At 30.9% G+C, this 25,489-nt stretch overlaps 1 protein-coding gene and 1 long non-coding RNA gene across 2 annotated transcripts; both read right to left on the reverse strand.

Annotated features, from left to right (window-relative positions):
• Positions 1–11,504: 11,504 nt before the first annotated feature.
• LOC112011129 (UNC93-like protein 1) lies at positions 11,505–13,618 on the reverse strand. Its single transcript, XM_024043519.2, has 2 exons — positions 12,313–13,618; positions 11,505–11,933 (listed from the first exon to the last, which is right to left on the reverse strand). Exons 1-2 carry the CDS (start codon positions 13,473–13,475, stop codon positions 11,702–11,704), a joined length of 1,395 nt encoding a protein of 464 aa, XP_023899287.1. The 5' UTR covers positions 13,476–13,618; the 3' UTR covers positions 11,505–11,701.
• Positions 13,619–20,442: 6,824 nt separating this feature from the next.
• Positions 20,443–22,251, reverse strand: LOC136071608 (uncharacterized). Its single transcript, XR_010632922.1, has 3 exons — positions 22,162–22,251; positions 21,638–21,705; positions 20,443–20,861 (listed from the first exon to the last, which is right to left on the reverse strand). It is a non-coding gene; the product is annotated as an uncharacterized LOC136071608 (long non-coding RNA).
• Positions 22,252–25,489: the final 3,238 nt, after the last annotated feature.

The raw sequence follows: 25,489 nt of genomic DNA on the forward strand, positions 1-25,489 counted from the left end.
CACAAAATATCCTAATACGAAACAAATGGCAATGATTCAATGCCATGCCTTTAGGAGATAGCTTAATCCATGGATTGGATGAGAGAGAGAGAGAGAGAGAGAGAGAGAGAGAGAGAGAGAGAGAGAGAGAGAGAGAGAGAGAGAGAGAGAGAGAGAGAGAGAGAGAGAGAGTTGACGAAGAAAAATCGGTTTGGTGATCCGTTGATTTTGGAACAAAATAGAAAAACTATTTTAATGAATTTTAGATTTGGGTTGTTCGGAATAGATACAAGATTTTTTTTTTTTTTTTTTGGTTCCTGTATTCTTAAGCAAATTAGTTTTTTTTTTTTTTTTTTGAAAAAAGAATATTTTAGCTAAAGAAACTTTTTTTAAAAAAACAATACTTTGTCATTATGAATGTCACTTGTAGGGTCACGATTTGTAGCCCAAGTCCTAAAGATATGGATATAGGCCCTATGAGCCCAGTACAATAAATTTGTAGAGAGTAGGTGAAAGAGCTGGGCCTTTTGTGGATTTGACAACGGCTAATAGGGATTTAAAATATGAACAAGCAAGAAATACACGTAAAATTGAATGAAATGAAGAACCGAGGAGATAGATTATGAATTAAAACCGATAGAACTGAGTGTTAATACAATTTTAGTGCTACAGTAGTTCTTTCTTCCTTTTCTCTCTTCTTTCTTTTGATCCCCCTCCTCTGGGAGATCCTTCCACTTGAGTAGTTCCTTTTAGACCACCTTGATCCCACACTTGTCAATCATCTAGGCCTTCACTTGAGTGCATGTCCCATCAGATATCCTTTTTAGCTTTCGGTGAGTTGTGATAACTGAGATTGCATTGTTCAGAGGTCTTCTCCACATAAATGCGGCCAGAAAAGTTGCTGCAGTGTATTTAATGCAATGGCAACAGTTTTTCCTTTAGATATTTCTGAGTTTCTATCGCCCTTATACGTGCCTGGATCTCATCCTTATCGTTTAAACTTCCTGGAAGGTCACTTAGATCCTCCCAAATATAGATTTGATCAGAGCCTCTCCCAATCATCTACTCCTCCTCAGACATACACATGTCCTCAGATAAAGCCCAAGACCCAATACACAAATTTGGGCTCTTACCCCACATCACTAAAAGTGCAATTTTGATAGAAACTAATTGAATGACTAAATTGAATAAAGTTGAAGCTTAGAAAACTGAATTAAATATAAGTGAAATTAGCTAATTTAATTAAATTTTAGACAAATTTAGAAGGTGCAATTTATAATTTGTTAATTAAAATAATATGATATGTAGAGTGATGGAAAATGACAATAGGTTGATTTTAAAGTAATTATTTTTTTAGAAAATTTTTTAAGTAATTATCACTAAAAGCATGGAAAGATACCGTCATACTCAACTCATCCAATCCTTTTGATATTTTCAAAGGAGCACATTTTTATGGTCAAATCCAGGGACGGAGCTATGACTTAGAGTTAGGGGAGGCAAAAGTATAAACAAATTTTTTTTGAAACTCCAAGTAAGCATTCATTTAGAAGAGAAATACTATGTCCACAACATTTTCACTACATTTTCACAACAAATCATAAGTGGTAGGTTATTATTGGTTGTTATGAGTGAACAAAAAAGTAATTTAAGTTGTGGATTCAAATTAGAACCAATAACAACTTACCACATGTGATTTGTTGTAAAAATATTGTGAAAATGTTGTAGACGTAGCACTTCTCAATTTAGAAAGTTAACCTTTTTTTTTTTTTTACTTTTTTTTTTTTTTTTGGTGTCTTGTGTATTGTTAAATGTGTGTGGATGTTCACTTAGACTAGTTAGAATTGGCTTAGGATTTGTGTGTGTGTGTGTGTGTGTGTGTGTGTGTGTGTCTTGCGTGGGTTTGTTTTGGGGTGTTGTTTGGGCTTAAGTTTGTTATTGGTAAATTTTGTTGCTAAGCTTGTTAAATTTATTTCAAATTTTAGATCAATAAAAATTTTTATAGCCTTTAAAAAGATCAATAATATGTTGAGAGGGAAAAGTGCAAATTTATTGAAACAAATTGCTAAAATTAATACTCACATATATATATATATACTAAAAAAATTTTGAAAAAATTTAGGGGGGCCTCTACCCCCAAGTCCAACTATAGTTCCGTCACTGGTCAAATCAATCGGCACATATTTAACTTATGCTTTTTTAATTTTATTTGCGAGTCAAAACCTACCGTTTTAAAGACAAATGGCATATGGTAGAATTGTAAAACATATACTTACTTCCACGTTTGGAATGTCTTGAGTTTTTGTCTAAAATTTTATTTTGAACAACGTAATTTTTTATTTATTAAATATAGCCTAAGATGTTTATAAATAGTTCAATTCATTTTTTTTTTTATTAATGAGAATTCAGTTCATTTACGATCCCAACAAATTGGGAGAGTTGGAAACATGATTCCACCACCACCAAAACAGTACCACTTTTTGCACTTTTTGAACTTATGATGATTCTAGTCCATGAAAAAATACATCATATATTTGACATATATTTCCTCCCTCTCACATGGAAGTAAACCCTACACGCATGAGATCCACCCCATATGAGAGTGAGAGGAGGGTTACATCCACACCGACACCACCCAAAAAGGAAAAAGAAAGAAAGAAATTTTTCTATGATACTTTTAGGCAAATAAACCATCACCACCAATGCATATTTAGATCTGTTTATTTGTTGAAAATGAGCAAAATTACAATTACAGATAGAAAAAGGTTAAATTTAAAAAAACTATTCATAAATAAATTTATTGAAGATAACTCCAAAATTAATTATTACCCCTATGTCGGTGAATTAACTATTATAATATGTTTGTTACTTAACTTTATCGTGTCGAGTTCTTGTGAATACCTTGAAACCTTTTTGATGAACAACCATGCAATGATTATTGCTATGGTGATAATACCTTTGGAGGGGGACAAAGATCATGGTACATCCTAATGACCCAGCAATTAGACTAACTAGTAAGTTTCCCGTGCGATGCACGGATAATGTTATAATGTTTTATGTAAATTTGTTTTTGGAAAATATTATACACATTTTATAACATATTTATTATAAAACTTTGTTAGTAATGAGTTTATCATAAAAAGTAACAATTATAAATTGCACACATATATCTATTATAATTATTTTGTTTAAGTAATGAGCAATAATGAAAACAACTTGGAGTAATATTGCATAATAAAAGTTGATAAAAGTATATTAATTCATTCTATATTATTGATTTTTATTATGTGATGTAATAAAAAGCTTCATTATGATTTTTTTTTTCTTCAATGCTTTGTTATTGTGGTATGGTGACGCTTGTTGTCATCATCAGTTTCTCCATCTTCATCATTTGAAATTTAGTCCGTCCATATTTTTTCAATTTTTGAGCTTTCATCATTTTTTTCATTTTGTTACATCATTTGTGTTAATTACTAATGAATTGGCACCAAGAAATTCTTGATTAGATCTTACAAAGTTTGGACTTTCTCGCTAAGATTTTTCATAGGTATTTGCATTTATATTAAATTTCAATGATGTAACATTTTTTATAAATTTTTTATTTTTGTTAATTTTGGAATAGTGCAGCAAAAAGAATTAATATAGCATGTTGAATTGTGTTTTTTTTTTTCTTCCATACATTTTTATCATTTGAAGGCGCATCAAAAATCTTAGCAACTATATAATTTTCAAAACCATCTTTTAGATTGAATTCATTCAAATGAAGTAGAGAAATCCATTCTTTTTCTAATTTTTTTTTCAAATCACGTGAGATTCCTTCTCCAATATCAATATTTTTACAATAATTTAAATAAGTTGTTATTTTTCAGCAAGATCTTGATCTTATAGATTTATTTAGGATTTTCTCGGCATCTTGATCAAATATCACAAATTTTGTTTTATTAGTTGCATTAAAAACTTCAATTTGAATCTTGTATATGAAGTAGTTTGCAATTGTATATATATAGTAGTTATAGTGAGATAAATCTATTATAAATATTTGGAGAGTATGTAGTCAATGTGAGTGTCTCTAACTTTGGGATAGAAAGATTTATTTTTGTTTTACATTTTGTACACCAAAATGATCATACTTGTAATTTGACATTCCTTTCACAAAGTACGCACAAAATATAATACCAATTCATTGTTGTATCAATGTTACTTATTATTGCAATACCCTAGCAGTTCATATCTTGCAATGAACTTTGAAATTAATATGTATTATTTTTTTAATGTAAATAATATGATGTATTATTATTTGTTTACATAAATGATGAGTATAATTTGAACTAATTAACAAACCTGTTTCGTAGGATCTCATTCAATGCATTTTATCTTTACTATTGTCTTCATATTATTTAAAGATAAATCTTCCTATGAAAATTGTTTTGCATGTATTTTTGGTATTTCTTGTATAGGATCATGTTTTTGACCATTCCTATCATTGAATTTTTTTATGCACTTGGACTTTTTTTTTTTTTTTTTTGCTATTCCTTTAATTTTATTTTTTTATTTGCATTGGACTTTTTTGTTATTATAAATTTTAGAAATATGCACTTGTCAATTACTTCAGCAACCTGAGGGATCTCAGATTTATATATATTTTTGTTGCATTGGTCGATGACAGAGAAGTTGTTTGCATAAATTGCATAGAATGTTATTAATTGACAAAAACATATTGAATTGAAATTGGGGAAAAATGAAGAGATATTTCATGAGAATGAGATTTTCTAGAAGTATTATCTATACATGGGGGAGGGAGAAGAGAGTTTGTAAGAGAGTAAGAGTTTTTGCTTTGATTTATACGTGGGAATGGTCAAACTCGGGTCATAATATGTAATTAAAGTAAAAACTGGGTCTGAGTTTTTCATAAGATTTGATCTACTTTTAAAAGGTAATCCATTTTATAGTGAATAACTTTTGGTCTAATTGGTCTAATTGTCAAAAACAGTTCATATCAATATAATAGTAAAAATAAGTTACTATGATCTATTGGGTAATAGTAAAAAAAACTTAATAAAAAGAGGTAAAAAATGCTAAATTTATATAATAGTAAAAATAAGTTACTATGATTTATTGGATAACAGTAAAAAAAAATAATGAAAAAAGGTAAAAAAAAAATGTTAAATGCAATAAGTTAGTATTATCTATTGGGTAACAGTAAAAAAAGAAACTTAATAAAAAGAGGCAAAAAATGCTAAATTTATATAATAGTAAAAATAAGTTACTATGATTTATTGGGTAACAGTAAAAAAAACTTAATGGAAAAAGGTAAAAAATGTTAAATGCAATATTAGAGTGTCACGTGGCAGGACCTCATGCACTCTCATATGAGGTCTCTGCTTTTATATATATATTGATAATAATTTAATAATCGATTAATCACAGTATGGTCCAATACTCACAGTATGGTCATTGACATTTTTGTATATGCTGTTTTCATAGCTTTCATTTTCGTAAATTGAAAAGTCTGCAGTTTACGTATGCACACTACCAAAAATAAAGAAACGAAAAGTCGAGAGTGACGCACTTTTCCGCTTGTCTCTTTGTCTTTTTCTCTTTGGTAGTATTGATTCAAAGAAATTGCAGGCCGGACGGCTGTTAAAAAAAAAAAAAAAAGACGAAAAGTAAGCAAAATACAATAATTACACATGAGATTTGACTGATACTTAGGTATTACTAAGATTTTTAAATACATATATATATATATATATATTTAATTTACTATTTAAGCATAAATAACATTTAACACCATTTGAAAGTTTTGTGCCGGTATGTTTGTCTTAAAGGAGAATCTTATGCGAAGACAATTTTTAGCATTTTTTTGTGTTTGAAAGTTATAAAAAAAATAGATTAAAAAAATTATTTCTTAACTTCCTTTATTTGGCTTGACAAGAGATATAGTTGTTTTCCCTTAAAATTGTATAGAAAACAACTATATTTCATGCGAAACTAAATAAGGAAAATCAAGAGAGGACTTTCCAACTTATTTTGAGGTCATTATCAAATATAGAAAAATGACAGTCTTCTATAAAATATTTTTTGAAAAATAATTTATTTTTCAAAAAATATTAATGTCGAAACAAACAAAACCTCTATTACCTTTCAATAACTTGTCCTGACTACACAAGTCACACACTAATTGCATTATGGCAATTATATGCATGAAAGAGTGTCTGGATAACTAATGATAGATAAATAATAGCCAAAGATAGAGAATGAAGCAAGAGGAGCAGGGAAATTTTCTAATGGTGTTAGTGTAAATTGATATTTGTGTTTAGGGAGTATATTGGATATTCCTAGGGAGCATGAGGAGCAAAGAAGTTTTCAAATGGTGTTGAGTAACATTTATGCTTATGGAGCAAATTGGATACTTTTTAAAAGTTTTTTCCGTAGTACTTATCTTGCTTGGTTGATTCACAAGTTGTTCATGATAGGGAAAACCATACCCTTATGCTATATATGGTTGGGTTGAAAAAGAGAGGATGTAAAATGAGAGAAAGGAATAGGGAAAGGAAAATGTGATTCTTCATTCTCTGGTTGTGTTGAAAAATGAGAGAATGAAAATTGAACGAAAGAAGAGGGAGAGAAAAAATGCCATTCTTCATTATTTGTTGGAGTGAATAGGAAAAGGAAAAAAAGTGGGTTGGATGGAGTTTTCCACTTGAACCTACCAGTTTTTTTTTTTTTTTTTCTCTTATAAAGAAAAGAGGAAAGAAAATAAAATTGATAAAAAAAAAAAAGTATAAAATTACCCTTAATTTTTCATCATTATACTTTCAAGAACATGAGTATAATAGTAATTTACACTCTATCATTCTCTATAATTCTGTTTTCTTTTCATCCTATCAAAGCAATATACCATCAATATTTTGATTTTCCATTATTATTGCACTAGAGTAAGATTTTTCATTTTCTATTTTTTTGGGTCAGGTATCAATTATCAAAGTCAGATGAGTTTGTAATGCACTGTAACAGTCTAAGATAAGATGAATTTGGCCTAACCACCCTGTGATTAGCAATTATTAATTTGTTTTTCTAAGTTCGGTCCCATATATTGCCAGCTAACCCCGAGGGAGCTATAATTACCCTTAGCTGATCAAGTCATCTTTACTAGAGTGTGATGTGAATTCCTCTTTCAAGCGACAAATAAAGCCTACTTTGTTATATATAGTACTATATAATATCTAGTAGTTAACCTGTGCATTGTGCTGAAAAATTCAACAGTTTTATTTTGATATATTATACATGATGAGTCCTAAAAATCATTAAGGTCGTCCATTAATATAGACAACCTTGCATCATTAGTAGACCAAAAGATGTAACCGTTCAAGCACATTCAACATATTAATGGCGACCGTTACTCATCAGTCTTAAACGCCCATCAATACGATGACTGTTACACTTGGGTAATAATCACCTCCAATTATGTATAACAGCTATCCAAATCACCTATAAAATAGACAGTCCGTCTCACTTGTGAAGGTAGGTCAAAAGCTACAATAAAACACTATCTAAATATGAGAAATATGGGGTGATACTAACTTAAGCATCAGAGGCTCCCCTATCGGGCACAACCCGTTGGTCTCTTCGATCTATCTCTCTTTATCTTGCAGGTTCTACAAGATCGTCTAAAACTCCGGATTGGACAAGTGACCCAACTGACGATTTTGGCATCATCAATACATATTTGTTTTATTTATTACATTCTAATAAATAAAATGTCAATTTATTTGAACTTAATCATGATATAACATGATATATGTTATTTCTAGTTAGAGACATGATAGTAATTCATTAAAAGATACATGAACAAATAAATCAAGGTTAATAGTAACCTGATAGTTATTATAGGATATTTTTATATAACAAATTAACAATATCCACCTTAAATTTGCAATAATTTAAACCCAAAAAAAAAAACAAACATATAGATAAATAAAAAATAATAATCTATTTATGCTTGTATACTTCCACATATACAGTTGTATATCTCTTTTATGGTTGCACTTTTGAGAGCATTTTGAATTTAAGGTATGTGAGCTGCACTTTTGGGAGTATCTAATGCACCATGGGAAGGGAAAAAAGAAAAGAAAATTGAACATTGCCAAGGACTTTGAAAACAACTCTTTGTTGCCTTTTGGAATCATGATTTAACTTTGCCCTATATTGAGGTGAAAAATGAGACTACATTATATAGAGATAAAATTCCTCTACAGAATGTGCAACCATAAAAGAGATATACAACTGTATATATTAAGGTTCCTCTTACCCAGAAACTATAATTGAAACCCCAAATTAAAATTGACCAAAGCAATACTAAGACAAACCCATTAACCAAAATTGAAACCTTCATCAGAAATAGCCAAAGGAAAACTCTTCCAAACCTCAAAATAACTCAAACTCAGCAACTATAATTGAAAACCCAAATAAAAACAAACCAAAGCAATAATAACACAGACCCAATAACAAAATTGATACCAAGATCATAATCAACAAAGAAAAACTCTACCAAACCTCAAAATAACACAAACCCAGCAACTAGAATTGAAAACTTATAATGAGATTTAGACAATACATACCAACAAATTTTCTTAGTGCCAGCCAACCAATCTGAGAAAACAGGGCGATATAGAGAATTCAGAGCTGGATTCGTCTATTTCATCTAATCTGACTGAGAGAGAAGGAAAGAAAGAGAGAAAGAGAAGAATAGAGAGGGAGAGAGAGAACAGTAGGAGCTTGGGGTTTTGGGGTTTTCAGTGTTCTCGTGGGAATGCTTTAGTCTAAAACAGGGGGAAAAAAAAAAGAAGGAAAAGAAATAAACAGAGAAGAAAACGGCAATATCACTGTTAAGTAAGTGGACAAGTGTTTTAATTTTAAAAGGGGTACCTAGGGTACTGTACCTAAGTTACTATACCTAAGTTTTGCCCAAAATGAAAATAACTTCTTATTAACTTTTCTATAAAGTAACAAAGATTTTATTATAAAAATATCCACTTAATAGAATAATAATCTTCTTATGTTTCACCGATCCACAGTTGAATTTAATAAGAAGTCACATTAAAGATAACACCAAAAACATAATGAGAGATTGTTGTGTTACTTTCTGAAATGCCGAATAGTTTTGTTAGTGTAAAATATGAGTGGATGCTATTGAGGTCAATTCTTATTAGAACTTGTTACTTCTGCCTAGGGGCACTTAGCACGTATGCTCTATGCTCCATTAGACATATTGACCTTAGGCCTCGGCAACTTTCTTACACAGTTGTAGATTAATATGTTAAGGATTTGCCTACTAACGCAATTTTATGGACTAAAACCCATGTCTTGTTGCATCATTTTACAAATATGTATTGCTATATAATTAAGCTGATCTATTCGATGCTGGAATTAGATCTGCTATTAACATGGGGATTTCGATCTGTCTCCAAAGAAGGATTTGCAGCTCAAAATTCTAACATCAAAAAATTTAGTGCAGATGTCATAAGTAGTGTTCATAGCCTATCACAGTTAAGCAGTGTAAGGCACTCTTTTCCCTTTCGGTCAGATCCTAGAATTGATAAATTTATTTTATAAAAGTACCCGTCCTTGCATAGTATGCTGTATGCTGTTCGCTAATGGCTAAGCTCTATAAAGCACGCATCAAAAAGATGTGACACACTAACATGTATTTTCATCCCCCATCCAAAAACATATAGGCTCCATGGCACATTTTTGACACATTTTTTAATTACCAGAACAAATATTTTGTTATGACCTTTATCTTCAGGTTTACAACTACAGCCCACTGGTTTTGAACAGTTTGGTGAGAGCTGTATTTTCTGCAAATAACAAGAAGGAAACTGAGGAATTTTTTCCTTTCCAGATTTAGGTTCTGTATATATAACATTCTGTTTTTCACTTTTTTGAATGAATAGAGACATCTTCTGCTAATTTTATTGATCCAAGGGGGCTGCCTTTAACTTAATTCTTAGATTTTCTTTTTAAAGGAAGTCACTCTTTACTAAGGCATCATTATATGGGGTCCATATTTCACTTTTAAGAGCTGTGAAACAAAGTTCCCAAGTTGCTACTGAGCTTTTGGTATATAAACCAAGAGTTCCATTTCAAATGCTTTTGGTCATGATCTAGTCTTCTACACTTGTTTTGCTGGCTCAAAGAATTATTCTCTGTCTCCGGCTTGTAAATTAATCAAAACCATAACTAGAACAGAGCAGCACATAGAACCTGGAGTAGAAAGTTATTTAAACAACTAAGTCCGCAAAGCTAAAAAAACTTAAAGGTGGAGCAGGAAGATTTCCTCCTGTTCTTTAGAAATATATGACTGAAAACAACCATATACTGAGTCCAAAAAACCACTTTGATCCTACTCCTTCACATCCAAACATGTCAGATAGGAAATCTAAAGACTCCATGCAAGTAAAATAAACATATGAGGAACTATACCTGATAATGCAGAGTTGCCAGAGCTTCGAATTGCAGAATTTCATAATACCACTCACACCACCAGTATTATTTAGCTGCTTAGGATTTGTCTATGCTAACTTATTAGACAATTCAATCAGCATCTTTGCCCCTAATTAAACCCAACTGAAACCTCTTAAGGTTGCCTTCAAAAACTCTAGCACAGAGAATATATTGCTCAAATAACTATTCTGCTGCCGCAATCTGAACATAAGAAAGTTCTAGGAAGTTGATGAACTAAAATTCCTTGTATGTCTATCAAGTTAACTTCAGGAAAAGGAATGCTTTATAAAGTTCCCTATTACAGGTTCTCTTAATTTATAAGGTACCCTACCATCTGTACCGCCCCATAGGCAAACTGATAACTCAATTTCAAAGAGTGCCTTAAATTCGAATGTTTCAAACATAGATGTTCGTATTCTGTACAATTCTCTTTAGCATCCAAGGTGACAATTCCCAACGACAATATGATTCAATTGAAATAGAAAAATGATCAGAGAACTTTGATTACTTTTAAATTTTAAATTTATGAAATTGAGCAAGAAGTACTCCCTTTCCAATATATCAAAATTCCTAAAAGATCCTTCACTGAAAGTTGACTTCAAGATCATTTCCGATCAGGTCACAAACAAAACCATCTGTGTAAATCTCTATAGGCAAAACATATATAAATGGAGTCAGCTCTTCCCAAGTCAAAGTTAATAATATAGGACTTGGCTTGGTGGTGGTTAGCCTGGCATTTCTAAAGTATATAGGATATTGTTTCAGTATATTCTCCCAGACACTAAGTCCATCCAAGTGACGACTAAAAAGAACAATCTGTTCCATCTACTACAGTGATTGCATCACTTATTATAAGCCTACCAGTTCAGAGTATTCTATAACCTGCAGGGGACACCTGGATAGATGGAATTTTATATCTTCTACATTATAATGTAAAAGATCGTTCATGTTGACCTTGACAAGAATTCTTTGTATAAATCTAAGCACAAAAAAAGTGCACATTGACACAATTTTTCACAACCTTTTCTCACAACTTGTTACGTAGTAAATTTTGATTAGAGTAAATTTTGCTCAGGACATGAACTTCCATTAAGGACAGTAACAATAATAATTTACACAGCCGATGCAAATTTCAACTAGAAAACATTTAGATGCCATAATGCAGAACACAAGAACTCAATGGGTGAAAAGCATTCAATCGCTCCACATCAGTATTGTGTCATGTATAGGCAGAGCCGGCAGAAGTAGGGTCAGCCTCCTTGGCAGTTCCCTCTTCATTCTTGTGGTTATCCTTCACAGCCAACAATACAAGAATCAACAATAATGGATAACTTATTGTAGTAAGCGACCAATTCACAATCAGCTGGGTCATGTAGGATACTTTCTGCGTATCAACTTGCCAAGCAGCTGCTGCCCCAGCACTTTGCACTCCCTTATAAAACCCAACATACCTGCAAATACAAGAACAAAGATTTTTAGAACTCAATACCTATACATATAAGGCCTCCATATGCTTCCTTCTGTTCCTATTGCAAAACAACTATAATTATAACATGCATAGAAATTGTTTAATCCAAAACCGACAATCAATAAAACCCCAAGAGATTGATGCAGTGATTCTCAAGCCTCACAACATCCATGAGATTCTAGATTCTAAACTCCTAACCAACATCTTGGGGCCACGCGGCCAACCCCAAATAGATTATAATCTATTAATTATAATCTATTTACAATCTAGACTAAGAATGGACACCATATTACAAACTAAACCAAAAACCCAATAATCAATATGATATACATAAAATCCTAAATCCACCATATATCCATTACCTGCTAAGGATTTCAGAATCATCCGCCAAAGCTCCAATCACCCAATAAACCATGCTCTGGAACATGGCATCCAGCAACCCATAACTAAAATACAAGACGAATGGACCAGCGAAATCTCGACCCGAGTCCTTAAAATCCAACGGCGGTAGCGGGTCATTGATCGAGTACCTGCGCTGGTTAGCAAGCCCCCCACCCCAAATAGCAGTCCCAAGTAGAGCAACCACACAAACCCCAGCAATCCCCCTCTTCCTCCTACTCTCAAAACTGAAATCCATCAAGTACCCAATCGAAACCGAGCCCAACATCTGTGCACCCCAATAGAACACATTGTTGAACCCTCTAGTCCTCAAATTAAACAGCGTTGCATTCACATTATTGAACTGATACGTGTAGAAAAAATTACTAGACCAAGCTGCAGGCACTATAAGCAACATCTTCCAATTCAGAAACAACTTAACAATCTCAACTGCCTCAGTCGAAACATTAGAGTACTGAATATGAGTACACCGTGTCCCATCCTCACGAATAACCTTACTGGGGGGCAAAATAGCAAAAGAGAGAGCAGTCCCAGCTGCCATAAACACCATGAAACCAATATAAGTTCCATCGTTAACCGAAGCAGCTTCGCTACGATTAAAGTTCGTGACAAAAGGAATGAGTCCACCAATAACACCACCCATGTTGAAAATACTCCAAAAGAGAGAGATATAAACCCCTTTACGATGAGCAGGAGGGTAAGACGTCATGATAGCGCCTTGACCAGCCCACAAAAGACCAGCTCCGACACCCAACAGAGCTCCGGCAACAATGGCGAAAGCTTGGTGTTTGTAATGGTTGTAATAGAGGAAAGAGCCAGCGTAGAGGATATAGGTGGAGCAACCTGCGGCAAGGGTGAGATGGGGTCCGAGGATGTTGTAGATGCCACCACCGAGGACTCCGAAGACAGCGAAGGTGGTGTAGAGTGCGGTGTTGGCGTTGTTTGCGGCTGTGTGGTCGACTTGGCCACCACCGCCCATGCCTGACAGAGCGTTGAACATGCCAGGACAACAGAAACATACTAAGCCTATGAGGCTGACTTGAACAAAGGGTGAGTTGTACCTGAACTTGGATTTGAGGTATTTTGGATTCTGGGGAGCTGTTTCCTCGTCTCCATCGAAACCCATTGAGATTTTTCTGAGTAGTGTCGTTTTGGGTCTGGGAGAGAGAGAGAGAGAGAGTCAGAACTCAGAACACAGAATTGGGGATCAGCACGGAGTTTTAGGAAGACACGGAAATATTTTGCGAGTTTGAGTTGTCTTGTGAGCTGTGAAGTTGGAATTTAAGGTACAAAAAAGTCATAGGTACGGTTAAAAAATACTTATAAAGATAAGAATCATAAATGATAGAAGAATCTCTTTGAATTGTTTGAATAATTTTAGAAAGTGGCACAATTTATTTATTTATTTATTTTTATTCTTTGTGATAATTTGTCGAAAATAATATTTGATTGAGTTTAAAGCAATTATCTATTAATTATAATCTATTTTTATTTTTATTAAATTATAAATTTCATCCTTTAACTTTGTCTAAAATTTAATTAGTTTCTTTAACTTTGCTTCCGTTCTATTAAATTACCTAAATTTCAAACTTTCTTCAATTCAATACTTCTATTTGTCTCCGTCAAAGGCTCAAAATTACACTGTTAGTAAGATTTAAAACGACATAATTTTAAATCTAAAAAATTTTTAATTAAAAATATAAAATTAAAAAAATTTAAATAGAAATAGAAATTTAAATGGTTGCCATTAGAAATAAAAAAATATGCACATGTTACACATATTTAATCAATATTTAGTGCAGTTTTAAAAATTTTAGAAGTACTACATTAATAATATTTTTACAACACTTTCACAACAAATCATAATTGATAAATTGTTATTAGTTTTAATTTAAACTTGCTAATAAAATGACTTTTTTATCATTCGATAACAACACGTAACAACTTGTTACTTATAATTTTTTTGTGAAAGTATTGTAAAATTACAGCAAACGTAGCATTTTTATAAAATTTTAGGATAGTGTTAATTACATACTATTTTGGCATACACAAAATATCCTGATACGAAACAAATGGCAATGATTCAGTGCCATGCCTTTAGGAGATAGCTTAATCCATGGATTGGTTGATGAGAGAGAGAGAGAGAGAGAGAGGAAAATCACTTGACAAAGAAAAATTGGTTTGGTGATCCGTTGATTTTGGAGCAAAATAGAAAAACTATTTTAATGAATTTTAGATTTGGGATGTTCGGAATAGATACTATTTTTTTTTTTTTTTTGGTTCCCTTATTCTTAAGCAAATTAGTTTTTTTTTTTTTTTTTTTAAGAAAAAGAATATTTTAGCTAAAGAAACTTCAAAAAATCAATAATTTGTCATTATGAATGTTACTAAAAGTGCAATTTTGATAGAAACTAATTAAATGACTAAATTGAATAAAGTTAAAACTTAGAAGACTGAATTAAATATAAGTAAAATTAGCTAACTTAATTAAATTTTAGACAAATTTAGACGGTGCAATTTATAATTTGTTAAAATAATATGACATGTAGAGTGATGGAAAATAACAATAGGTTGATTTTAAAGTAATTATTTTTTTAGAAGAAATTTTTAAGTAATTATCACTAAAAGCATGGAGAGATACCGTCATGCTCAACTCATCCAATCGTTTTGATATTTTCAAAGGAGCACATTTTTATGGTCAAATCAATCGGCACATATTTAACTTATGCTTTTTAATTTTATTTGCGAGTCAAAACATCACGTCTTAAAGACAAATGGCATATGGTAGAATTGTAAAACACATACTTACTTCCACGTTTGTAATGTCTTGCGTTTTTGTCTAAAATTTTATTTCGATCAACATAATTTTTTATTTATTAAATATAGCCTAAGATGTTTATAAATAGTTCAATTCATTTTTTTTTTCATTAATGAGAATTCAGTTCATTTACGATCCCAACAAATTGGGAGAGTTGGAAACATGATTCCACCACTACCAAAATAATACCACTTTTTGCACTTTTTGAACTTATTTTGATGATTCTAGTCCATGAAAAAATACATCATATATTTGACATTTATTTCCTCCTTTTCACATGGAGGTAGACCCCACACGCATGAGATTCGCCCCATATGAGAGTGAGAGGAGGGTTACATCCACACCGACACCACCCAAAAAGGAAAAAGAAAGAAAGAAACTTTTCTATGATACTTTTAGGGAAATAAACCATCACCATCAATGCATATTTAGATCTTTTTATTTGTTGAAAATTAGCAAAATTACAATGACAGATAGAAAGGTTAAATTTAAAAAACTATACATAAATAAATTTATTGAAGATAACTCCAAAATTTGTTATTACCACTATGTCGGTGAATTAACTGTTGTAATATGTTTATTACCTAACTTTATCGTGTTTTGTCGTATCGTGTTCTTGTGAATACTTTGAAACCTTTTTGATGAACAACCATGCACTGATTATTGCTATGGCGATATTACTTCTGGAGAGGACAAAGAAGATCATGGTACTAATGACCCAGCAATTAGACTAATAATAATTTAATAATCGATTAATCACAGTATGGTCCAATATTAACAGTATGGTCCAATTAGACTAATAATAATAATTTAAAAATCGATTAACCACAGTATGGTCCAATATTAACAGTATGGTCCAATTAGACTAATAATAATTTAATAATCGATTAATCATCGTCATTGACATTTTTATATATGCTGTTTTCATAGCTTTCATTTTCGTAAATTGAAAAGTCTGCAGTTTACGCATGCACACAACCAAAAAGAAAGAAACGAAAAGTCGAGAGTGACGCACTTTTCCGCTTGTCTCTTTGTCTTTTTCTCTTTGGTATTGATTCAAAGAAATTGCAGGCCGGACGGCTGTTAAAAAAATATAATAGATTAAAAGTAAGCAAAATACAATAATTACACATGAGATTTGACTGATACTTAGGTATTACTAAGATTTAAAAAAAGATATATATATATATATATATTTAATTTACTATTTAAGCATAAATAACATTTAACACCATTTGAAAGTTTTGTGCCAATATATTTGTCTTAAAGGAGAATCTTATGTGAAGATAATTTTTAGCATTTTTTTGTGTTTGATAGTTAAAAAAAAAAAAAAAGATTAAAAAAAAAACTATTTCTTAACTTCTTTTATTTGGCTTGACAAGAGATATAGTTGTTTTCCCTTAAAATTGTATAGAAAACAATTATATTTCATGCGAAACTAAATAAGGGAAATCAAGAGAGGACTTTCCAACTTATTTTGAGGTCATTATCAAATATAGGAAAATGAGAGTCTTCTATAAAATATTTTTTGAAATTTAGTTTATTTTTCAAAAAATATTAATGTCGAAACAAACAAAACCTCTATTACCTTTCAATAACTTGTCCAAACTACACAAGTCACACACTAATTGCATTATGGCAATTATATGCATGAAATAGTGTCTGGATAACTAATGATAGATAAATAATAGCCAAAGATAGAGAATGAAGCAAGAGGAGCAGGGAAATTTTCTAATGGTGTTAGTGTTAATTGATATTTGTGTTTAGGGAGTAAATTGGATATTCCTAGGGAGCATGAGGAGCAAAGAAGTTTTCAAATGGTGTTGAGTAACATTTATGCTTATGGAGCAAATTGGATACTTTTTAAAAGTTTTTTCTGTAGTACTTAACTTACTTGGTTGATTCACAAGTTGTTCATGATAGGGAAAACCATACCCTTACGCTATATATGGTTGGGTTGAAAAAGAGAGGATGTAAAATGAGAGAAAGGAATAGGAAAAGGAAAATGTGATTCTTCATTCTCTGGTTGTGTTGAAAAATGAGAGAATGAAAATTGAAGGAAAGAAGAGAGAGAGAAAAAATGTCATTCTTCATTATTTGTTGGAGTGAATAGGAAAAGGAAAAAAAGTGGGTTGGATGGAATTTTCCACTTGAACCTACCATTTTTTTTTTCTCTTTTAAAAAAAAAAGGGAAAGAAAATAAAATTGATAAAAAAAAGCATAAAATTACCCTTAATTTTTCATCATTGTACTTTCAAGAACATGAGTATAATAGTAATTGTGGGGGGGTAAAGCCCAGCCATACGTAGTGGGCCTAAAGCCCAAGGTGAAGATTAGTACATGTCCGAGGAGGCTCAAATTGTCAAGGGGTATTTCGCGTAAAAGGAGAACACATAGGAACGAATAAACTCCGTCCGAAGAGAGCATCATTGTTCCGAAGAGACAATCATCCTCGGATGAAAGGATTTTGGGGTCATGTAAACATCTGGGGGGTTTGAAGGAGTTTACTAGTGACTTCAGCAATTTGGATAAACTCTAGACACGCTTGGAGATAAGAGGAATGGAGAAATATCTAAAAGGAAAAGCTGTCACCACCGTATTAAATGCACTGTAGCAACTTTTCTGGCCGCATTTATGTGGAGAAGACCTCTGAACAGTACAACTGAACCTACCGTCATTCACAAAAGCTAAGGGAGATACATGACATGACATGCACTCAAGTAGGAAGCTGGATGAAGAACAGGTGGACGATGGGAATGGTAGTGGAGGAAGATATATAAAGAAGAAGGGTTCCTAATGAAAGGGGGGAGAAAAAAAAAATTGTAACCTGTATTCAATCTATCATAAGTCTCTACGGACTTGAACTTACTTGATCTTTACATGTACTTTTATGCTGGTTTATACTTGTATGCTGTAATCAACCGCTGTTAGCGCCATAGTTAACCTAGTTCTATCACCCACGCTCTGCAAATTTATTTTTTTTGGGCTTGGGCCACAAATCCAGACCCTACAGTAATTTACTCTCTATCATTCTCTATAATTCTTTTTTTTTTTTTTTTTTACCCTATCAAATCAATATACCATCAATATTTTGATTCTCCATTATTATTGCACTAGATTAAGATTTTTCATTTTCTATTTTGTTGGGTCAGGTATCAATTATCAAAGTCAGATGAGTTTGTAATGCACAGTAATAGCCTAAGATAAGATGAATTAGGCCTAACCACCCCGTGATTAGTGATTATTAATTTGTTATTCTAAGTTCGGTCCCATATATTGCCAGCTAACCCCGAGGGAGCTATAATTACCCTTAGCTGATCAAGTCATCTTTGCTAGAGTGTGACCTGAATTCTGCTTTTGAGCAACAAATAAAGCCTACTTTGTTATATATAGTACTATATAATATCTAGTTGTTAACCTATGCTATGCGCTGAAAAATTCAACAGTTTTATTTTGATATATTATACATATTTGTTTTATTTATTACATTCTAATAATATAAAATGTCAATTTATTTTAACTTAATCATGCTATAACATGGTATATGTTTTTTTTTCTTTTTGAGAGAGTTTCAACATATGACGTCCACTCCTAATGATAGCTCTTTATCATCAGACTAAAACACCAATCAGTTTTTGGTGTAGACGATGATTGAACCCCAGATCTCTTATACAACCATCAGAGATTTAACCAGTTGAGCTAACTGAAACCACATGATATATGTTATTTCTAGTTAGAGACATGATAGTAATTCATTAAAAGATACATGAACAAATAAATCAAGGTTAATATTAACCTGATAGTTACTATAGGATATTTTTATATATCAAATTAACAATATCCACTTTAAATTTGCAATAATTTAAACCAAAAAAAAAAAACCTCACATATAGATAAATAAAAAATAACAATCTATTTATGCTTGTATACTTCCACGTAACAGTTGTATATCTCTTTTATGGTTGCACATTCTGCAGAGGAATTTTATCTCTATATAATGTAATCTCATTTTTCACCTCAGTATAGGGCAAAGTTAAATCATGATTCCAAAAAGGCAACAAAAAGTTGTTTTCAAAGTCCTTGGCAATGTTCAATTTTCTTTTCTTTTTTCCCTTCCCATGGTGCATTAGATACTCCCAAAAGTGCAGCTCACATACCTTAAAAATGAAAATAACTTCTTATTAACTTTTTTATAAAGTAACAAAGATTTTATTATAAAAATATCCACTTAATAGAATAATAATCTTCTTATGTTTCACTGATCCGCAGTTGAATTTAATAAGAAGTCACATTAAAGATAACACCAAAAACATAAGAAATCACATTAAAGATAACTCCAAAAACACATATCATCTTTTCTACAACGAAAATCTAAAGAATTGAGCAATTGGCTTGTAAATCATCACCTAAAGAATTGTCATGTCATTTAAGAAATTAAAGAAAATACAAGAAGCACACACCTAATACTAAGGGCACATTTGGTAGATTGTAATATGTACTGTAATGTAACAGCTATTCTTATTGTTTAACTATTCAATAGTTTGGTTATATTTTTATTACAGAGAATAGTCATTCCTTATGGATAATTATTCTTTAAAATAAGGAATAATTATTCATATCCAAAAAGGTTGTAATAGTTATTCCATAGTAGATGTAATAATTTCTAACATTAATATATTTCCAAATAAATAAACTTTCATATCCATCTAATAATTATGGAAATAAAAAATCATCAAAAAATAACTCATCTCTCTAAAATTTAAAATATATTATTTTCTAGGAAATATAATTGTATGAATGAAATATTTCCTAAAATAGATCATAAGTTTTATTCTAATACTAGTTGCAGACCCACGCGATGCGTGGGAATATATATTTTGTAATATGATACAATTCATAATTTATTCTCTAAAATTTATTGAAGATAGTTTTCTCCTAAAAACTTGAACTATTTCTAAAATTATTTTCCAACTCTCTATCTCTACAAATATATCATTATATTATTTTGGTTTTTTATTTTATTTTATTTTATTTTTTTAATTTTATAGATATGATATTTGAAAACCAATAATGGAGGGACATGCCAACACAACATTAGATTTCTATTTTTCTTCCCATGATGAGATTGTATTATATTTTAATTCTTCTAAATTTTGAGGTGCAACCTTCGTACCAGTTGCTAAATCCTTCATTCCCAAAAGTGATGTCTAGTTAGTTGCCAACAAAAAAGAATAAGACCACAAAACAAAAAAGAAAAAAAAGAAGAAGGAAAGTGAAGTTTTATAGGTTAGAGTCATCACGTACAAAAACTTATTTACAATAAGGTATATAAATAAAATACATATTAAACAAACCTTACTTCAGCAAAATGATCAAATTTAATAGATCCTCACTTATATCAATTTCCATCAAAGACCACCAAATTGTCAAATAGTAATATGCCATTGATTCCACCCATGTCTACTACAGACATTTATCAATGTGTCCCTATACAAATCACTCAATTATTATTGTTTTGAATTCCCACAGAAAATCAAAATAGAGCGTATACGAATTGTAAACTTGCTAACTCGGCCAATTGTTCTTACCTCGGAGAAGATGTCTATTAACATTCCAAGTTATGAATTTCAAATGGCTACAGGAAGTTATCAGATTGTATCAGTTGCTATGCCCAAAAATAGCAATTGCTTCTGCCTTCATTGGAACACATCAACTATATCATTATTGTGTTAATAAGGAAAAAAAATAGTAAATCCAAAAATAGTAGTAAGTTATTTTAAGATTTGTCTAAAACTCTTGTTATAGTATTCTAGATATTCAAAAAAGAAAATCAAGTTGTTGAAAAAATAGCATAATTGAAAATCTAAAACTAAAAATCCAATTATTGTTCATGTACACAGCATTAAAGATAGGTATTCAAAAATCAAGAACCAATTAATTTTTCTATCCTCACAACAGTTAGCATAAAGCTAGGTACTAATGAAATTTAAAAATAACTCAATTCTTTGAATTTCCTCACTCCTAAAATACCAAAAATTTCTCATAAGCTAAATAATCCCCAAAGTTATTCGTCAACCAAACAGGCCAACTTAGGTCCCAAACACAAAATTCTAGCCACAATACAACAATCTACTTAAGCTGATGTACTTTGAACAATTAGAGTTTCCTTTAAAATATTAAGATAAAAAAATTTAAACTATTACATCCCAAGTTCCATACACAAAAAAAAATAATAAAATAATAATAATTTAAGATTCAAACTTTACTCTCTTTTCTTTTCCATTTTCCCACAATTTATGGGACACCAAATAGTCAAATTAAACAATAAAAAACAAATTATTAGTATAAGGAAATGAAATCTAATATAGCTGTGTATTGAACCATAAAAAGCAAATTATCAAGCACCACCCAAGAAAAGCAACGATTTTATTCCTCTTTCCTTCAAAATATTCTAAGAAAAGAATGGTTACCAATTGATTAGTATGACCTTTAATAGATTAAAAAGCCTCCAATGATTGCGAGTCTTGATCATTGACATCTGTCGAAGAATTAACAAACAAAACAGAGATAAAAATGAAATGTAGTTTAGCATATAAGACGATGGGAAAAAGAGAACAATAACAATTTCTCTTTGATGAAAATGAATAACACTCTTACTATAAAACAAAGACGAAAATAAAAACATCACATTGAACAAACATATTGAGAGTAACATTCCTACAGTCTAGAGAATGGCAACCATAAAACAATTTATAACAAACATGATCAAATGCCCAACTCAAATAATTTTTTTAAATATATATATATATATATTAATAGTTTTAAGACCATGAAAACTCAATCTCGTTCATAATGAAAACTCAAAATTGAACTACGCTTTTTTTTTTCCCCTAATAATGAGATGGGAATAAAAAAAAGAAAAAAAAAAGAATAATACAAATAGCAGAACTCATTTTCAATTTATACCCTTTGGACTTGGACTACCAATGTTCACCTCTCATCTGCTTTAGTTTCGTTTGCAAGCTCTAGAGTCATTATCTATCTCTTGTGCTCACTTGATTGGGTTTTGGTAGACGAACTTGAGCCATGACCAAAAGAACGGAAAAAACACTCAAGAAACTATTGCATTGAAGGCCATACCGAACAATTTGTAAACAGAGAACAATTGAAAATTTATAGAAAAAAAATGAGAGGTGAAGAGGTGAGGAGGTTGCAATCTATCGGTGACTATAAAAATTCCATATAATAGCGGCATCTCAAGAGTCTGGGTTAATGGAAAGACACATGATAGATGTGGAGATAAAGTATTAGTGACTATAAGAATTCCATATAATAGCGGCATTTCAAGAGTCTAGGTTAATGGAGAGACACACGGTAGATATGGAGATAAAGTATTGGCGACTACAAGAATTCCATATAATAGCAACATCTCAAGAGTATGGATTATGGGTTAATGGAGAGACACGCGATAGATATAGAGATAAAGTAACACCTGAATTTAAAAAGAGACTCAATAAATGGTAATCGATAAAACAAAAAATAAAATAATAAAAGAAAATAAAATAAATGATGACATGGTGCTGACATGGCTTAACTGGAGCGTAGGAACATTAAACGCTACGCTTCAGCTTTTAGTAATATATAGATATAGATTACAACTTACAACCAAACTAATGAATAGGTTTAGTTATTCCATTACAACACATTTTATTCATAATAATAAAAATTACCATTCTTGTCGTAATTCACATTCAGTGTACCAAACATATCATAAATGTTAAAATTTCTTTTAGAAATTTTTAAATGTGAAAATCAAAGTTTGTAGAATGGAACTTAAGATTCCTGTGTCAAAATGACCAAAAAAACACAAATTAAAAAGAAAAATAGTTTGTACAGCATGAGCGGGGGGAAAAGACAATTGAAATGTCTTTGCAGTTGTTGAGGTGGTAACTGATAACTTGGTGATTAAACTTGTATACTATATTACCATCAACGTACCCGTGCACCCTTCCCCACGTTGCTTCAATTTTGTCTTGCTTCAATTTCGTCTATTATTTTTCCTTTAAAAAAATTGGATATCTACTAAGTGTCATTGAATGTATGCATTTATAAGCCATATAATGTCTTATGGGCTATGTTTTGTGGAACGCACCCATGCACCCTTTCCCACGTTGCTTCAATTTTGTCTTCTTAAAAAACATGCTTATTTTACTATTTAGTTTATTTTTACTATTATTTATAAGTCTCATTGTACTGTTTGGTACTTTTCATAGTCTCACTATACTATTTCAACTAACTTTTACCTTTATTTATAGTACTTTCAGTAAAAAAAATTTAATTTCAGCAAAATAAGTAGATCCCAAATAGACCATTCATTTATTATTTTCCCTTTTTAAAAATTGGATATCTAATAATTGTCATTGAATGTGTGCTTTTATAAGCTATATAATGACTTATGAGGCTATGTTTTGTGAGTTCTAATTAACTTAACTGATAAAGTTTCTTGTCGTTGAATAAGAATTCTGAAGTTCGATCTTCGCCTACACAAAAAATCAATTGGTGTTTTGGATCATATTTGACGATAAAGAGCAAATATCTATCAGGAAAAAAACACCATAAATTAAAACTATCTTAAAAAAAAAAAAAAAAAAAAAAAAAAAAAAAAAAAAAAGACTTACGAGCGAAAGAGCTAAACAAAATGTGAAACGTGTCCTTTTTTCTTTTTCTTTTTAAGCGAAACATGTCTAAGACCCGGTTTGGATAGCACTACTTTTCACTCAAAGTAAAGTTGTGTTTTCAGTTTTTTTTTTTATTTTTTAGCAGCCGGACTTATTGACTTTTGGGAGAGTGGGAGACAAAAAAACACTGTGCGTGTACTGTTTACGCACTGTACATGTACTGTTTATGCATTAAAAATATTAACAATAGGTCCCACGATACTATTCATACATTTAAAAATTATTTTGCTACAGTGTTTTGAGCAACAATCAGTTTTCAATAACAATAAGCTGCATCCAAACGGACCCTAAATGGCATTATAACATGTTTAATTGGTACTGTATGGTTTGGAATCCACACCCTTTAGTGTAAGGGCCTAGGCATCAACCCAAACTTTATACCTTTGGTTGAATTCAATCTACTACCAATCTAAAACACTCATACAAAAATAAAATACAACACAAAGAGGGATCAATACAAACATTAACCAACACTGCAACACAAATAATCATAGAAGTTTCATAATTTAAGTAAATACAATAATTGATTCTCTCACCTGCTGGGTTGTGTTCTTAGAAATATATGAAAAGCAAAAAGTAAACCCAAAATAAAATTACTTGAAAAACCATTAAAAAAAATTGGAGAGAAATAAAGCAATATGTTTTATTAAGTCTTAACTCTAAAGCTTGCACAAAAAAGAATCAAAGATCACAAATATTAGCTATTTTAATTATTTCTCTTTTGATGTTGATTTAAACTCTAAAGATTGCAAAAAAAGAATCAGAGGTCAATGATATTAACTATTCGAATTATTTATGTTTTGATGTTGATTTTCAAATATCACATCCGGGAAATAAACAGATTAAATGGTTAACTAATTCCAATCAAGAAAAAAAAAAGGTTAACTAATTCTTTTATATATATATATATATATAGTAGATATCATGACCACCTGTATGGCTTTCTAAATGGTTAAATAATTTTTTTAGAATTTAATACTTCTTAACTTAGCGGTAGGGACGGAGGCATGCATTGACCATGGCAGCAATGGCCCCCTCAATTTAATATATATATATATATATTAGTATATATCTATGCATTAATTTTAGAAATTTTGTTCTATAAAATTACATTTTGCCCCCCTTAATGATATCATTGATTCTTTTTAGAGTAATGTTACAATTACAAATTTATTTACAATATTTTTACAAACTTTTGAGGTACAAATTCTTATTGGTTCACATTTGGACCTATTACTTACATCACTTTTCTCATTTTAAAGGCCATTAAAAAATTTATAGATCTAAAATATAAAACAATATTAGCCCAAAAATATTTGTGCAACAACAAAAATCACCGATAGCAAAGCTAAAAAAAATTAAGTCCAATTAACCAATTTCACTCAAATAAACAACTAGCCCTTTAAAAAAAAAATAGCAGAATATATAATTTTGTCTTTACCCTACAGACACACACATCAAAAACTCAAAAAATAAATAAATAAATAAAACCTCAGTGGCTAAGAATCCGCCGAGCTAGAGGTCAAAGTCGCTCCCCTTAACTCAAAATTCTAGCTCCGTCCCTATTAGTCACATAAATTTTAA

This window comes from Quercus suber, unplaced genomic scaffold (assembly GCF_002906115.3).
Source record: "Quercus suber isolate HL8 unplaced genomic scaffold, Cork oak 2.0 scaffold_329, whole genome shotgun sequence".
Classification (NCBI taxonomy): domain Eukaryota; kingdom Viridiplantae; phylum Streptophyta; class Magnoliopsida; order Fagales; family Fagaceae; genus Quercus; species Quercus suber.

What these genes read in the sequence shown, in the direction of transcription:
- LOC112011129 (XM_024043519.2), bottom strand. Translation starts at nt 13,475, where the DNA reads ATGGGTTTCGATGGAGACGAGGAAACAGCTCCCCAGAATCCAAAATAC. An exon ending in GATTCTGAAATCCTTAGCAG is followed by an intron (nt 11,934 to 12,312) that starts GTAATGGATATA and finishes TTGTATTTGCAG; the next exon opens with GTATGTTGGGTTTTATAAGG.